This window comes from Solanum stenotomum, chromosome 1 (assembly GCF_019186545.1).
Source record: "Solanum stenotomum isolate F172 chromosome 1, ASM1918654v1, whole genome shotgun sequence".
NCBI classification, from domain to species: Eukaryota; Viridiplantae; Streptophyta; class Magnoliopsida; order Solanales; family Solanaceae; genus Solanum; species Solanum stenotomum.
Window position 1 is genome coordinate 61,129,435 of NC_064282.1, and position 16,928 is coordinate 61,146,362.

Consider the following 16,928-nt stretch of genomic DNA (forward strand, 5'->3'; position numbering starts at 1 on the left):
AAGGATATTGAGATTGAAGCTCTCCTATAGCTTGAGGTTGGGTTTCTATTAGCAATCACCTAATCTCATACCTATGTGCCCCTAAAGGATGATTGTCTTAGATAGACAATATCTAGTAGATCCAAACGAGAAGTTTATCGTCCTTACCTTGGCAAGTAGGACACCCATTTTCGTTTAAGGCAGACACTGGATTCGATGTTATAGCTTGCATGGTCTATATGTCGGTTAACAGTTAACTTTCCACAAAATATAGTAAGTTAATTCCTAATGTTTTATGAAGCATCCTTTATGATTTAAAGATGCATTGACCATGTTCATGATTTATAAATCTTCTTGAATGATTTTACTATGTTTCAACTTGGTCATGTTTCAACTTGGTCATGCCTTCTATGTTTTCGATTATGTCCCTTTATGATCATGTGTCATGTTTTATTGCATTCCCCTCATACTTAGTACATTCCATGTACTAACACATATTTTTGCCTACATTGTTTCACTAGTATAGGGTCTAACATTCTCACTTCATATCTCTGTGGCTAGTGTTAACTTTAGTTGATTTGAAGATTGGTGAGTACTCATGTTCCGAGGATCAAACCCTTTATTGCTTATTGTCATTATTTTTTCTTATTATATGTGATGCATGGGTTACGTCTCAATAACTCTTGATAAACTAGATGACTTTGAGGCTATGTTAGACTTCCGCTACATTTTCTCAAACTCTTTATGATATAAAACTGTCGTTTGAACTCTTTAAATTCTATTATCTTGTATGATGTATGCTAAGTGGCTTGCGTAGGGCCTCTCGGGGTCTTAAACGCCATATCACGTCTAGGGTGTACTTTGGGTCATAAGAAACTTGGAATCAAGGAAAAAGTTTAGAAAGTTTCTAGGATGTCTCATAAGCCACGTCGAGTAGAGTATTTTTCTTGAGTACGAAGCGTGCCACGTTCATGAATAAGAGGCTGTAAAAGTTTTAGAAATCTCCACTTCTTTCATTACTCAAAAATCGTGCCATAGAGTCTATCTCTAGAAATATCATTTTCCTTAATCATGTCCAATCCATTTCAGGATATGGCCCCGAGAAAAGGTTATGTTAGAAGGAATGCAACTAAGAATGTGGAACAAGAAGTTCCTCAAGTTCATATCAACCCTTTAGCTGAGCAATTGACTAATGATGAGTTTTGAGTTGCATTTCACGCACTGGCCCACGCTATAACGTCTCAAGCAAATAGAGAGGTTGTGGTTCCTATGAACCCAAGGGTGGTATGCCAACAACAAGGGTAAGAGACTTTACTAGAATGAATCCTCTAAATTTTCATGGGTCTAAAGTTTTGGAAGATCCTCAAGAGTTCATTGATGAGGTTTATAAGATAATGGGAACCATGGTTATTACTTTCGTAGAAAAGGCGTAATTGGCCGCTTATCAACTTAAGGGTGTTGCTCAAGTTTGATTTAACCAATGGAAGGAAGAGAGGGTAATAGATCTGGGTCTGAGTGTTGGGTCTGTGGAAAAAGACATAAGAGTGAGTGTCTAGCCGGTTCTAATGCATGCTTTGGTTGTGAAAAATGGATCATAAGATAAGAGATTGCCCAATTCTTACTTCTAAGGGAAGGGATGGTAGGCAAGATCAAACTCTACATGATCACGAGGGTTCCCAGGATGCGATAATTGGTAAGTTATGGTTTTTTTATCTTGTGGTTATGCATTGTTTGATATTGGGTGCTTCATTGGCTATGGTAAGACTCCACGTATGGTAAATGTGTTTGAATTCGACCTTTAAATCCTTATGGAACTTCTTATGTGTTTACTAGTATCAATGGTTTCGTGGTTTTTAAGACTTTGGTGTTATTCTTGGGTTGAGTGAGATGGATTTGAAAGGGTAAGTGAGGTTTTCTCACAAGGGGGAGATAGTGTGCTTCATGGTTGAAATACATGAGTAGAACTATGGTTATTTTTCATGAGTTCCTTGTTATGGTTTGGTATGTGAAAGGTCGGATGCGATGTGATGTCTTACTATCACTATCTTTTTCCTTCTATCTTCGGTTCTAACTTGAGGTCTTTGCCCCTCAGGTTCACTTTTTAGGATTATTATGTTTTAGTCATTCCCATGTTTCCTCATACATGTATGCTCATGAAAATTTGATTCTTCAAAGATATGATTTATCTTTATTAATTGCTTCATGATTATGTGTATTTGAGTATGATTTCAATGTACTTCCTATCAAAAGATGTTTTAAAAGTATGTTTTAGCTTGAAGTTGATATTCCTCCTTGGTTATGTGCATTTTGATGAAGTTGAATACTTCATATCAAAAGATGTTTTAAAAGTATGTTTTAGCTTTGAAGTTGATATTCCTCCTTGGTTATGTTCATTTTGATGAAGTTGAATTAATGTTGGGTTGTTAGTTTCTCTCCTACTCTTTTCGTGCTAGTGTGAGTCCCATTCGAGGATGAATGTTCTCAAAGGGGGATATTGTAACATCTCAAAAATCTAAACTAGGATTGAACAAGAGAGAAGGACAACCCACGGAGGGTTCCACGGGCTTTGAAGAGGACCACGACACATCACCCTGCTCGTGGTGTTGCACCCAGCCTCTGTAGTTAACCACGGGCACCTAGACAGTTCGTGAAGCGTCACATGGACCGTGAGGTCGTCTGTTAAAAGATGCACAGAACCCCCACGGTCGCCTAAACGGTCTGTGGAGCTTCACATGGACCGTGAAGTCGTATGTGAAAGGGAATGATCGAGTTTTTTAGTCTTGCATCAACTTCAAATGATCATATCTTTCAGCACAAAAAGGATTAGGTGGACTATGACCTATAAACCTAAAGGTTTTTGAGTCCTCTTTCTAACGCCAACAAATTTTACTAATTCCAAAATCGAAGTAAAAAGTAATGCACATTTTAGTGAAGCACAGTTGGACTTGTGAAGCTTCACGAACAGCTATATGGCCCGTGAAACCTTAGACGACTCGTGAAGCCCATCTTCTAAGTCACCTCGTTAGTTTTTAAGTTAGGGTGATTGTGGTCTTTTGCCAAAGTATTTGGTACCAAACTACATTGTTTTAAACTCTATTTCAAGGCCTATATAAGTGAATTAAGCCCAAAAACTACCAATTTTATTTCATTCTCCTAAATTCCCTAAACTTTACCAAATTCATCCTCTACAAAAGTCTTCTCTCTAGATCAAGGAAGAAGAAGAAGCTAGGGTTCTTCAAGTTCAAGTCTCCTTTCTTAATTATTGGTTAGGGCTTCAATCAATATGTAGGGAGTTCATCAATGGCTTCAATTCACCCATTGAGTCCCCAAGGTTTCTTCAATTCTCCAATTCAGTTTCTTAGGATTTGATTAGATTTTCACTACATTCCTCATGGGTTCTATTTATATGGATTCAATTGCTTTATTATGTTTTTATTTTGAAGATTTGAACTTAATTGCATGGTTTTCAACCAATTCCATGTGAACCTATCCATTGATCTATGAATTTTGACTATGAACCCTAATTTACATGAATTTATGAAGAAGCTTGAATCTATGAATATGTTTTATGAGATTATGCATGTTTTTATGAAAGTGATGTATATGACTCAAGTGAGCTTATTGATGAAGGTGTCTAGATGCCCTATGAAGCTTGGCCACATGATACGAATGACCTATAGACTTCCCTTCAATGCTTTTCAGACTATTTTCCTAAATTAGGTCTTAATTAGTATGGTATCTGGATATGCCAACAATGATTATAGATCACATTTTCAAACTATTTCCATTAGTAGTAGGGCATCTCTAGTATGAAGTGAATGACTATGGGCCTTAAAAACTATTATGAAAAGATCATGGATGGTGAAAGGTTTTCTCACAAATGGTCTAAGGAGTTTATCCTTTGATAAGACACGTTAAAAATTAATGACTATTCCATGGATTTTATGCTTAAAATCGAGAGGATATTGAGATGGAAGCTCTCATGTAGCTTGAGGTCGGGTTTCTAGTAGCAGTCTCCTTATCACATACCTATGTGCCCTCATATGATGACTGTCTTATATATACATTAGCTAGTGGATCCACGTAAGGTAGAAGTTCATGGTCCTTACCTTGGAAACTGTGACACCTACTTTTGATGTGGAGCAGACACTAGATTCCATGTTATAGCTTGCATGGTCTATATGCTGATTAACGGTAAACTTCCCACAAAATGAACTAAGTTAATTACTAATGTTTTATGAAGCTTCCTTTATGATCTAAAGATTCATTGATCATGTTCATGATTTATGAATCTTCTTAAATGAGTTTACTATGTTTTAACTTGGTCATGTATTCCATGTTTTCGATTATGTCCCTTTATGATAGTGTCTCATGTTTTACTGCATTCCCCTCATGCTTAGTACATTCCATGTACTAATGCATACTTTTGCCTACATTGTTTCACTAGTGTAGGGTCTGACGTTCCCACTCCGCATCTCCGTGGCTAGTGTTCACTTTAGTAGATTTGAGGATTGGTGAGTCCTCGTGTTCTGAGTATTGAACCCTTTATTTCTTGTTGTCTTTACTTTTCCGTATTGTATGTGATGCATGGGTTACATCCGAATCACTCTTGATGTACTAGATGGCTTTGATACTATGCTTAGACTTCCGCTACATTTTCTCAAACTGTTTATGATATAAAACTATCTTTTGAACTCTTTAAATTATTATCTTGTATGATGTATGTTAAGTGGCTTGTGTAGGACCTCTCAGTGTCTTATACACCATGTCACGTCTAGGGTGTACTTTGGGTCATGACAGTATCCACATAGCTTTGTACTCTATATCTATAGGCAAGTTACAAGACTTTCTAAACAAAAATTGGTAAGGAGACTTCCCTATGGAGTCTTGAATACAGTACGATACGCCTATAGAGCATCATCAAGCTTTCCTGACCAATCAGTTTTGTTCCTATTCACAGTCTTTGCAAGGGTTTGCTTTATCTCTCTATTTCACAATTCAACTTGTCCACTAGACGGTGGATGATAAGGAGTTGCTACGCTATTCCAAAACACCATACTTCTCAAGCAGTGCCTAGAACAACTCATTACAAAAGTGAGAACCTCTATTGCTGATAATCTCCATTGGTGTACCAAATGCTGAGAAGATATCTTTTTCAGGAATATGGTGACACACTTTCCTTCATTGTTTGAAAGTGCAACAGGTTCCACCCATTTAGATACATAGTCAAGAGCTGCAAGTATGTATTTCATCCCTTTGGAACTCATAAATGAACCTATAAAGTCAAGGCTCCAAACACCAAACAATTCAATCGTCAAAATAGGAGTAAGTGGGAGTTCTTGCTTCCTTGAAATATCTCCTTCTCTTTGACAACGTTCACAAGACTTGGCGAAATCATGAGCATCTTGGTGAATGGTAGGCCAATAATACCCACACTGCAAGATCTTATAAGCACTCCAGATACGACTATGATTACCACCAACAGTCGATGAATGGCAAGCTTTCAATTTACTCATAATTTCAACCTCAGTAACATAACAACAAATAATACAATCAGTGCAAACATTTAATAGATAAGGCTTATCCTAGAAAAACTTCTTCACATCAGACATGAATTTTCTTCTTTGGTAGAACAAGAAATCTAAAGGCACAATTTCACTCACCAAATAATTAGCGAAATATGCGAACCAAGGAATAATATCAAAAGATGAAGCCAAAACTAGGTCATCAGGAAATGCATCATCAATTTCAACTCCATCAGCCAATTTTAACATTGTTTCTTCCTCTAATCCGGACAAGTGATCAGCAACTTGATTTTCTCCCTTTTCTATCTTTCACCTCAAAATCAAGTTCTTGCAACAATAATACCCATCAAATAAGTCTGTATTTTACATCCTTCTTTGCCATAAGATACCTCAATGTTGCATGGTCAGTGTGCACAATGAATTTAGTGCCAAGAAAATAGGATCTAAATTTCATGAATGTGAAGACTACAACAAGTAATTCTTGTACATTAACAGTGTAGTTCTTTTGAGAAATGTATAGGGCTTTGTTCACATAATATAAAGGATAAAGAATCTTCTCTCACCTTTGTCCTAATACTACACCAAGCGCCACCCCACTTGCAGCACACATAACTTCGAACGGTTGTCCCCAATCCAGTGAAATAATGGTCGGTGTAGAAATCAACTTTTTTCAACCCTTCAAATGCTTTCACGAAATAATCATCGAACTTGGAGTTTGTCTCTTTTTCAAGCAACTTTCATAATGGGTGTGCTATTTTGGAGAAATCTCTGATAAAAATGAGCATGTCCTAGGTAGTGGAAACCTTTCCATCACCTCTATCTTTGCTTTATCAACCTCAAAACCTTTGAGAGAGATTCAATGACCCATAACTATGCATTTTTTAACCATAAAGTGACTTCTCCAAATTTAGCATAACATTACATTATTCACAGCAATTTAGAACATCACATAAATGTTGCAAGCAGTCATCAAACGAGTCATCAACCAAAAAAATCATCTCGAAATACATTAATAGTATCTTCCACCATATTTGAAAAGATGTACTTCATGCAACGCTGGAAATTCACTGGTGCATTACACAACATGAATGGCATCCGATTGAAAGGAAATGTCCCATAAAGACAAGTGAAAATGGTCTTCTCTTGGTCTTCCGGTGCTATAGAGATCTTATTGTAGCCCAAATACCCATCTAGAAAATAATACTCATGATGAACTTACAATTAGAGTAGATGAAATCTGGAATCTTGAATTGATGAACAAATATGATATTATAAACTGATGCTTCAAGAATTAAATGGATAATGGATAAAGTATTCACAAAATAATTCTCAAAGCCAACAACTAAGTATAAACTTATCTCCCTCTAAAACATAAATAAAAATGACTATTTATAAACATCTAATCCTAAATAAAATCAAAAATGAAAATATAGGAAAAATGGGCTTTAATAGTCAACTCTACGTATCATGATCTATGGCTCATATGTCAAACTATGGCTCGTAGACCACGCCCGTAAAATGAAGCTTCTTCAAAGGCCATCTAGACATTTTCTACGAACATGATCTACGACCCACAGACCTTTGTAAGGTCCATCTTGGCAATTCGTCATTCACAATACTGGGCCTAATAATATTTTCCTCTTTCTACGACTCAAAACTACGGTACCTAGGTCATCATAGGGCCCGTAGTATGCTTCTGTCTCCCCATACTTAGCCAAATTTATAGCTTCTTCTTTCACCTTCATATTTGGGTCAATCCTACGACTCATAGTATGATCTACAACTCATAGGTCGACCCGTAGGTCATCAAAACCTTGTTGCTTCAATAGAATTCCATCCTCGAACTGTCACAACCTACTTTCCGGTAAACATAGATAAAATTTCATCAAATATATATTACTAAAAAAGGACTTATTTTTGAAAAATCGACTTAACTTATGAGTTGAAGAGAAATCGATTTTCCAAAAGAGAGTCGCCACATAATTTTTAAGAAATTAAGAAAAACTTATAGAGAAATTTAAAAGATTTAAACAGATTAAAATCAATTGAAATAAAAAGGGGTTCGGGGTTCAATTTACATTCTGAGAAGGTGTTAGGCCCTCGAAATGTCCACTAACTTGCGGTTGATCAACGATTTGACTAAAACATTTGACTAACTTGAAAAAACAACTAAGTAAGAAAACCCCTTTTTTTATTTAAGAAAATAAACTAAAGGGAACTTTCTAAGGAAAATAATTCATAGCGTTGCAAGACAAATAAAAAGAAAAAAAAAACTAAGTAATAAATAAAAAAATATAAAAAATTTAATTTGAATATAAAAGGAGAAATGACTATCTTTGGGGAATTAATTATGTCAAACCAAAATCAAATAAAATGTTAGTCAATCAAAAAACAAATAAATAAGTGCAAAGGGAAGAAATATTTAACTTGGGCCATCTTACCCAAATTCCAAATCTGATGGACCTGAATTTATTTTCCTATCCTAAGTCTAAAATTGGTCCAAATAATACATTTGGCCCATTTAATTAAATCCACTGATGGCCACTTTTGGGACTTTTAGGCCCATTTCGCTGTTAGAACCTATTGGAATTGTCTTTTGGGCTTTGGCCCCTTTTGCCTTGAGAATTTGTATACAATGAGTGTATACCAGTGTATACGGGTTGTATTTTGGATCGGTATTTCTGCATTGTTTCTGTATATCACCCTTTTGATTTGTACCCCTATATTTTTGCATTTTTTGCATTGTATTTCTGTATTCTAGCCTGTATATCATGCATACAATATATGTATATCAGTGTATACTGCTGCATAGAAGAGGTATACAACTCTTTTTTGGGCATTTTAAAGCCTGCTACTAGTCTCTTATTCCTTGTAAACCTGCTTATTCGAAATCCTCTTAAAGCTGAATCGATGGAGGGAAATTGATCCTCAGCTCATGCTAAGAAAAATTTTCACATTGTGTTGCATCTTTTTTTATGTCATCTGCACCTGTAGTTTGATTTGAGAATTCATCCTCTTGGATGCTCTCGACAAACAAATAAAATAAATTTGTTAGTAGAAACTGTAATTTAAATAGAGAATTTATATGTTTTACCGTATTCAGCACATGTTCTTTTCTATAAATGTTGTGACGTCAGCCTCCATCGGTTTTGACGCAATAGATGATGACTTGATATGATGTGAATGACTATGCTTCATTGATAGGATGATCATGATCCATTGGTAGGATAATGCTGCTACATGATAGGATATGACGTCGATGATCTATTGATAGGATAATGATTAATGATCCATCGACGGGATGATGATGATGTCCTTCTAGGTGATGATGACGTTGATGTTCGATTGATAGGATTATGATTCTTCATTGATGATCCATTGGTAGGATCATGTTGATCCATTGGCAGGATGATGTTGATGCTTCATTGATAGTATGATGATGCTTCGTTGATGATCCATTGGTAGGATGATATTAATCCATTGGTAGGATGATGATATTCCAATGATGAAATGATGATTATGTTCTTCTGGGTGGTGTTACTATCTCATTTGATAATACTGTAGAAATGTCCCTCGAAGTGGTCGTATTATCTCATTTGATAATACTATAGAAATTTCCCTCTGGGTAATTCACATTACCACGTGTGATATCGATGGGATATGTGAATATTATTCAAACGACCTTGATGCTGAAAAATGTAATTTGATGTCATTGTAAATGCTTGTACATATTGAGAGTGATGCTTTCACTTGTTTGTATTTGAACATTTGTATTCATTGTGACTCATGCTTTGCTGGGAATTTGAATGAAGTGTTGTTTCTCGTATTCTGAACTCTTTCTTTTCCTTTTGAAAAAAAACTTCAATGACTTTCCTACATCCACAGAAAAGTTGTAAATTTTGGGGAGCTCCTTGCCCTTTTAACTTCTCCATATTCGTTGAATGGAGGAATATGATGACCTTGAGGCGATCTTATAAACTTGCATCCACAGAAAAATTGTTAATTTATAAAACAAACTGATTTGTGTTGACTTCTTCAAGCGCTTGCTCCCTGTCTTGCTATCTTCAGTTTATAGCTTTGATCTCTTGCTTCTTGATAGACAATACAAAATATTTTATGCAAAAATATTTGAGACATATAGATAAAATCTTTTTTTTTTACAAAAAAGGTTTTCAAAAAACTGTAATTGAAAAAGGTCAATGTCAAGTATCATGTCACGTCAAGCTTAATGAACGCCCTTGGTTCAAAACTTTGGCGTGTTCGATAGCTTGTTCTAGAGAATTCAAAAGATCCTTAAAGCTTTGAAAATCTCCAATATGGTCCTGCTGAAATCTACTATAATTGAAAAATTTTGCAGTTGACTCTGAACTTCAACGGTGTCGGAGATTGTTTAAATTGACTATAAACTTTAGAGATGTCACGACCCAAAAATGGACGTGATGGCACTCGTCTTATCCCACCAAGACAAGTCAGCCTAAAACTCAACTATTACAATAAAATGCGGAAATTTTATAATCAACTCAAAAATTCCCCCAAAATTTGGTTGTCACATGTACAAGTCTCTAAAGTATTACAATTGATTCAAAAGAAAAGCACCAGTCTCAAATGACCTTGTTTCTAGAATAGAAGAAGATCATAAATAGGAGTAAGAAGGTCCGCTGAGATGATAAATAGCTACCTCATAAATCTCCAAGAAGCCTTGGAAAAGAAAAGAATGACAAGTACCATAAAATCCAGGCTCGTAACCTACAAAAATTGGAGAAGCAAGGGGTGAGTACCAAACCACACGGTACTCAGCAAGTAAATCTCTAAACACAAGCTAAGGGGATAGAATACGGGTACTCCTTACACACCAACCGAACATCCACAAATACAACCTGTATAAGACTAGCCTAACCTAACAGTTCACAATTTGCAAGCACATATATCAACAACAACACTCTAACAATACATATTCTCAAGAACAAGCTCAATACTCATCAATCAAAGTTCCACAGAAAGGCACTCACAAGATTAGCAAAATACAATATCAGGTTCACTAATGATAAATATGTACAATGCAATGGAATGCAATGTCAAGTATAGTGATGTATGTCTGACCTAATGACACACACCCGCTGCCTCTCAGTCTGGGACCCATGGGGGACATATCTATCCATGCATCCATCGCGGCGCGCGATACGACCCTTGATAATAGTAACCATCGCGGTGTGCGATACGTCCCTCGAAAAATAGTATCCATCGCAGCGCGCGAATACGTCCCTCGAAATGGTACATCCTCTTTAATTTCTTATTCTTTCCCAATTCACATAACAATTGTCACAACCATGTCTCAGAACAATGCAAATGACATGTTCAACAAATAATGAAGAGATGACCATTTTCATAACACTGCACAATTCACCACAACACAATCATGATTCAACATCAACAATGATTAAACAAGTCTTTCAAACCATTATCAATTTTCAACACATCACACACAAACAATTATCACATTGCCTTTCATTACCCCTTTTTCATCATTAGAATTAATCAATGTGGACAAGTCCACCCACACTACAAAAAATTCGCATTTAGCCACGCATGAAACCGAGGCTAAATGGTCGCCAAACTATGGCTATCACATATTGGCCACAGCCACTTAGCCACGGTCAGCTGCGTGCCCAACAGGGGCGTCGCCATCAAATTTGCCACGGTTTTAGCGTCCATGGTAACATTCTTCTAGCCACGGTTTAGATTGTGTTTAGCCACGGTCTACCCATGGGTAAATTTGCCTACAACAAATCATGACTTACCCATATATTAGCCGTGGCTAGTTTAGGCGTTGGTAATTTACTCATAACTTTCATACAAAATATGAACTGGCTACGGTTCAACCGTGGCAAAAGTGTGTTTTAAAAAAAAACACAATAAATTCCCTGCTATATATCCCAATATCAATACACTAATTGATAGGCATTCTCAGTGATCACATAATTATCACTTGATAAAATAAAATTATTTCCAAATGATTCACTGATCTAGTATACACTGAAAACTAGCTATTATAATAATGATCAAAGTTCCAACATTGTTCTACATATAGTCGCAAAAGATAAGAGCTTCAAACCTTGAATATTCATACAAAGTACCACAAATACTAGAGTAATCAAAATACTAAAAGTTTAAAAAAATACCATATATATAGTTTGTTTTAAAATATACTAAAGGCTAAGAAGATTAGTTGAAAGTAGGCAACTCACTACCAAACTTAGCTTGTAAAAAGCAATGAAGAGTTGTCAATTGATTCTCATTTTGCACAACCCGATTCTTAGTTCCCTAGAGCATTTATTTGGTTGCCTCAAGCTGTTTTTTGGTCTCTTTATATCCCTTTTCTTTCAAGGTTTCTACATGTTTCTCTACGTCTCCAACACGTTGATCAGACATACTACTAGAGCTACCAAGATTCGCATAACTAATTGAATGCGAGGCATTCCAAAAGCATTTGAAGGGAAAACATTACCACCTAAACCACGCACACAACCAGAATGTTGAACTCCATACACTTTTCCAACAGCATCATTAAGATGAGCTAGTATCTTCATAGGAACACGTGAACTGGCAGCAAGTTCCTGATCTTTAGGTAGATGCTCTGATATCTTATCCTACAAGAAAGGATATTTTCACAATACTAAAAGCAAATAGAACACACCCCAAAGCACTACTACTAACAGAAGTTAACTGAATCTATACAAAAAAAAAATATTAACAAAAGTATTACTACAAGACATCAACTATTTTGACTAAAACTTAAACGAAAACCACTTTCTAATGTGTAATGAGAGAACACAAAACAAATTATCACAATTTCAAAGTTATTTGACAAGGAAAGATGAAGAGCATCCTAGGAAGACACATTTGTAGCACAAAGGCAACTGCTAGAACAATAAGCTCACTTCTCACCTACATTAGTTATTTTTTGTTTTTATTCTTTGATAGCTAGTTGAGTCTTATACTAGGCTATGGACCAAAGAAAAAAGACAAGAATAAATCAACACCATAACTGAAATTTGAAAATGGACAGGTATATAAATCATACACCTAAAATATTTCCTTCTTCATTCACATAGTTATCATCCTTCTTCAGTAAAGTTGACAAAATAACCTCACTTCGACACACAGGTCTTCCCAATTTTTGCTCCTGTCATTAATCAAGTATATATAAATAAAAAATAAACATGAAACACATTTCACTTGATACAATAACATGATTTCCAAATAGAATTCAAGGTTAAGAAATATACCATTTGACGACTTCTCCTTGCATTGCTTTTGCTACCACCGACATGCGAAACTTTAAGTTTCTTTCTATTTTTTACATTTTGTGCACTTTATTTCTGTAATTCTCAAACATATATTTAATTACATGTAATAGAAGGGCACAATTTCACAAGATGTAGGACACAAGTTCTTAAAGCTATATAAATCGCTTTAACACAGCCAACACCAACAATATTACTTAATGAAAGCAAACAAAAATTTGTCTTAAATTTTCAGACTCACAGTGGTCTTTATAACACGTTCATTTAGATTTCTCAACAATCATACAACTATATCCTGTTTCATAATTATTGACATCTTAAAAAGAGTATCTACTTCCACACAAAGGATGCAATATAAAATTTAAAAGGAAGATATTGGAGCGAGAAAAGAGTTTAAGCTCTAATGATATTGAAGGGAGAGAGCAAAAACAGACATTGCAAAGCCAAAACAAGAACTTACCAACATATTTGAAGAATTCATTGACATCACATAGGTTTCTTATAAGTAACTAGTAATTTTCAGCCATTTTTGTCTGTACAAATTTAGCTTATAAGTTATAACTTCTAATTCTTATTGTATTTATAGTTGAAGGCACATTTAAATGTACAAAATGAGTTATATTGTGTATGTACAGAACTTAGGAGTTATACAGTTTCATATTTCTTCCTTTTCATACTTTCCTAAAGTAAAGTTGTTATGTAGCAGGAGTCCAATGGAGTAGCAGGGTGAATTGCGATAGGCTAAAAACTAATGCAAAGGAAATGTTCCATGGGATGCTATTTACATAATGACACTTACAAGGATAATTTAACACTTGTGGCAGATGTCTAACTAAGGATATTCCAAAGCCAAGAAGAATAGATGAAGTCTTGATCAAAATCATCCTTCAAAAAGTATATTTGAGAGCCAATTTGAGACCTCAGTCAGCTAGAAAACTAGGAGAACTGAATGTATACCCAACATAAACTATGTTGAAATTGTTTTTTTAAGAGTCTACATATGCAAGTCTAGATATTTCGAATGAATATCAAACCTAGTTCTTCTGTTTTTATTTTTTCCTTGAGTTGTAAAGTCCATTTTGGTTATTAATAAAAAATATTTACCCAAAAAATAAGAGAAAGAAAGAATCAAATTATGAACAACAATTACCTTCATCTTATCCTCATTACAGTGATGCACAAAGGCAGTCCAACCAATAGAATCCACATTTTCGGGAGGCTTGGCAAGTAGCTCTTCTTTACTTTTGTTGGGGTAGAAGTTATTACATCGTAACTTTTATTTAAGGGCCCTTCACCGCTCAAATAAAGATTGCATCACCCATTTAAATCCTATCTCATAATCAAACTCAAAATTCTGCTTCAAATATGTTTGTATTCATAAATCAGTACCTATTGAAAAAAGATAACATTATTTGAATGGCAATAAAGTTAGCTAGTTACCTCAATAAGTTGATATTGTCATTTTGTTTTTTCATGTGGTATCTTATCCCATCACTCAACTAATATGGGACAAAATACAAACATTTGAGAAAGTTTGCCAAGAAATCTCACAAGCAAATTTGAACCATTGCACTTCCTTTTTCATCACCAAGTTCCACCATAATTTTTTAATTTTTTTCAAAGTTCCAAACTCGATCTGATTGCATCTTTTGAGTAGTAACTTCTCCGATTGAAGTATCTATCATTTTAACAAGCCATTAACACAAATGAAAAGCAATGATAACAACAAACTAATAATAAAGAATAAAAAGCAACAATCAACTCTAATATGAAATTACTTCTAACCTCTAATGTGGACAAGTAACGACTCATTTTTCACTTGGGAGCTAGCTCCAACAAAACTTGAAGAAGAAATTAAATTGTCATTACCGAGAGTAGGAGTTGTGATATTCTCATTCACAACTTGGTCATCTAGTTGATCAAAATTTAAGGAAGTTGTGCTATTGTTGTCAGCATATCGTCCTCGTAGGCTTTCTAACAATGATTGTGCTCTTACAACTAGAAAACCCAATAAAACTTAAAATAAGTAGTAACGTATATGATCCCAGATAGGCACTGCTCTTTAATTTTTCAAATGTTGGACTTAAATTCATGTTCCTTATACAGAAACAAACAATAACTAGAACATGGTTTGAAATGCATTGAACAAAAAACAGGAGATCTAATCCAGCAAAATTTCACACCTCTCAAGATTTATATATTAGTATATAGGTTATCGATTTATGGTAATAATTCCTCCAATGTATAATCTTATGTACAAAATTTGTGGTGAAAATATATCCATCAATCTTTCCAGAGGTGTGAGCATGATTTTTCCAACATAAATAAAGTAGGATGTATAACCTACCACTAAAATTTCTATTCTTTACAACAAGAAAACCCAATAAAAACACATCAAATTTCATATTTCAAAAGCTCATAACTTCAATAAACAAAAACTTTATCCAAAACCCTACATTCAAATTTGAGTTTAAATACACTAGATTCCAAAGATTTGTTACTTGAACGAAGCAAACTTACCACATTACACAACTATTTGAAGCGGCTTTTGGCAGAAATCGACTTTGAAGAAGAGAGTTGAATTTTGGGCAGAAATCGATTTAGATTTTGGGGGTTGGTTTTGGGTGAAGTGAGAGAAAAGAGAGTGAGTAGAGGGAAATAATAGAAAAAGAGGCAAATGAAAAAATAAAGGGAGGGAATGAAATTTTGCCCGCCTATTTTAGCCACAAATGTTTAGCCACAGTTCGTAACTATGTAGGGAATTTTTTATTTTTTAACTAATTTTGCCACAATTATCGCAACCGTGGCTAAAAGGCGATTTTTTGGTAGTGCCATCACCAAGTCTCATTACCCCCAAACACATATTACAAGGAAATACATGAATTCCATACACTTAACAAGGGTTTAGAAATCTACTTGCCTCAAATAATCGAACAATCAATCCGGGACTTGAGCCTTCCCTTTTCGTTGTACTTCCAACTCAAAGCAATCTATTCACATTAATAATCACAATAGGATTTCGAAACTAACAACACCCACATTACTATAGGTCTAGCCTAGACCCAAAAACTTGCTCAAATTTATAATCAATTTCTTAGATCTTGATGCCAATTAACATATCTACTCTTTCAATTTTCTCCAAATTTTAAGCCTAGGGTTAAATCTCAATATATCAAAATATGAATCATAGTGTGTTAATGAAGAAAGTCTTAAACATCAAATCCACGCTAAGCCTGAGAATTAGTAATTGACCGCGTAAGAGAGTGTGTCAATTCTGACAATTCCCAATTCCCTCATCACCTAATCATTGTTAGATGATTACCTCATTATTATTGTAACAATTTTCCATCAAATATTGTTTGCCCAATTCACAGAAACCACCAAAATATTGTGGCAGCCACATTAATTCAAAGTCACGTCTTCCCTTACCCAAACTAAAATATAATTAAGTACATATATATATATATATATATATAGCACTTCAATTCTATTCCTTAGTCCTCAATCAAATTTCATATATTTTGTTTGATAAAATATTTCACAAAACCCCAAACAACTTGCAATACGGAAGAATTAAAACGCACACGATTGCTTCCATAACACCCACAATTACATTCTTATTCAATACCCACTATTCCTAATTCCTAAAAAAATGTTAAATACATGTATATATATCATCTGTCAATTCCTTATTTCAAATCCCAATCTAAATTCAACTATAGCATATTAAGGATTTTTCCACTAACTTCTAACCACAAATTTTATATTACAAAAATTCATAATTGCATTCAATGATGGAAAATTGTGAATAAACTTACCTGAAGTCGGTGCCCACTCATCCGACGCCACTCAAGTAATTTTCTCCTTTTTTTATTGTCGTTTTCCTTCCCTAAATTATTCTAAAACTGCTAAATTCTTTTAACTTATTTTAGTGTATGGGCCAATTGGTAAGGGTATTAGCTAAATTGTGGACTTGGCCCATTAACCACCAACTAATAAAAATTAATTATTTAATAAATACCCACTAACTAAATAACTGTAGTTATCGAATAGTTCAAATTCCCAAAAATTACATTCCGGGTCATTACAAGATATCATTTGAAGTTAACCTTAAACTTCT

At 34.7% G+C, this 16,928-nt stretch overlaps 1 protein-coding gene across 2 annotated transcripts; it reads right to left on the bottom strand.

Annotated features, from left to right (window-relative positions):
* Positions 1–11,567: 11,567 nt before the first annotated feature.
* Positions 11,568–15,530, bottom strand: LOC125846975 (uncharacterized). Of its 2 annotated transcripts, XR_007444430.1 has the most exons (4): positions 15,329–15,530; positions 13,959–14,486; positions 12,791–12,883; positions 12,356–12,687 (listed from the first exon to the last, which is right to left on the bottom strand). XR_007444430.1 is itself a non-coding variant. In XM_049526693.1 (3 exons), the coding sequence occupies exons 1-3, from the start codon at positions 12,791–12,793 to the stop codon at positions 11,906–11,908; spliced, it is 351 nt and encodes a 116-aa protein (XP_049382650.1). In that variant the 5' UTR covers positions 12,794–13,428; the 3' UTR covers positions 11,568–11,905. The 2 variants fall into 2 exon arrangements, 1 of the variants encoding a protein (XP_049382650.1); XM_049526693.1 differs by lacking the exons at positions 13,959–14,486; positions 15,329–15,530 and adding an exon at positions 11,568–12,151 and having other exon boundaries at positions 12,586–12,687; positions 12,791–13,428.
* Positions 15,531–16,928: the final 1,398 nt, after the last annotated feature.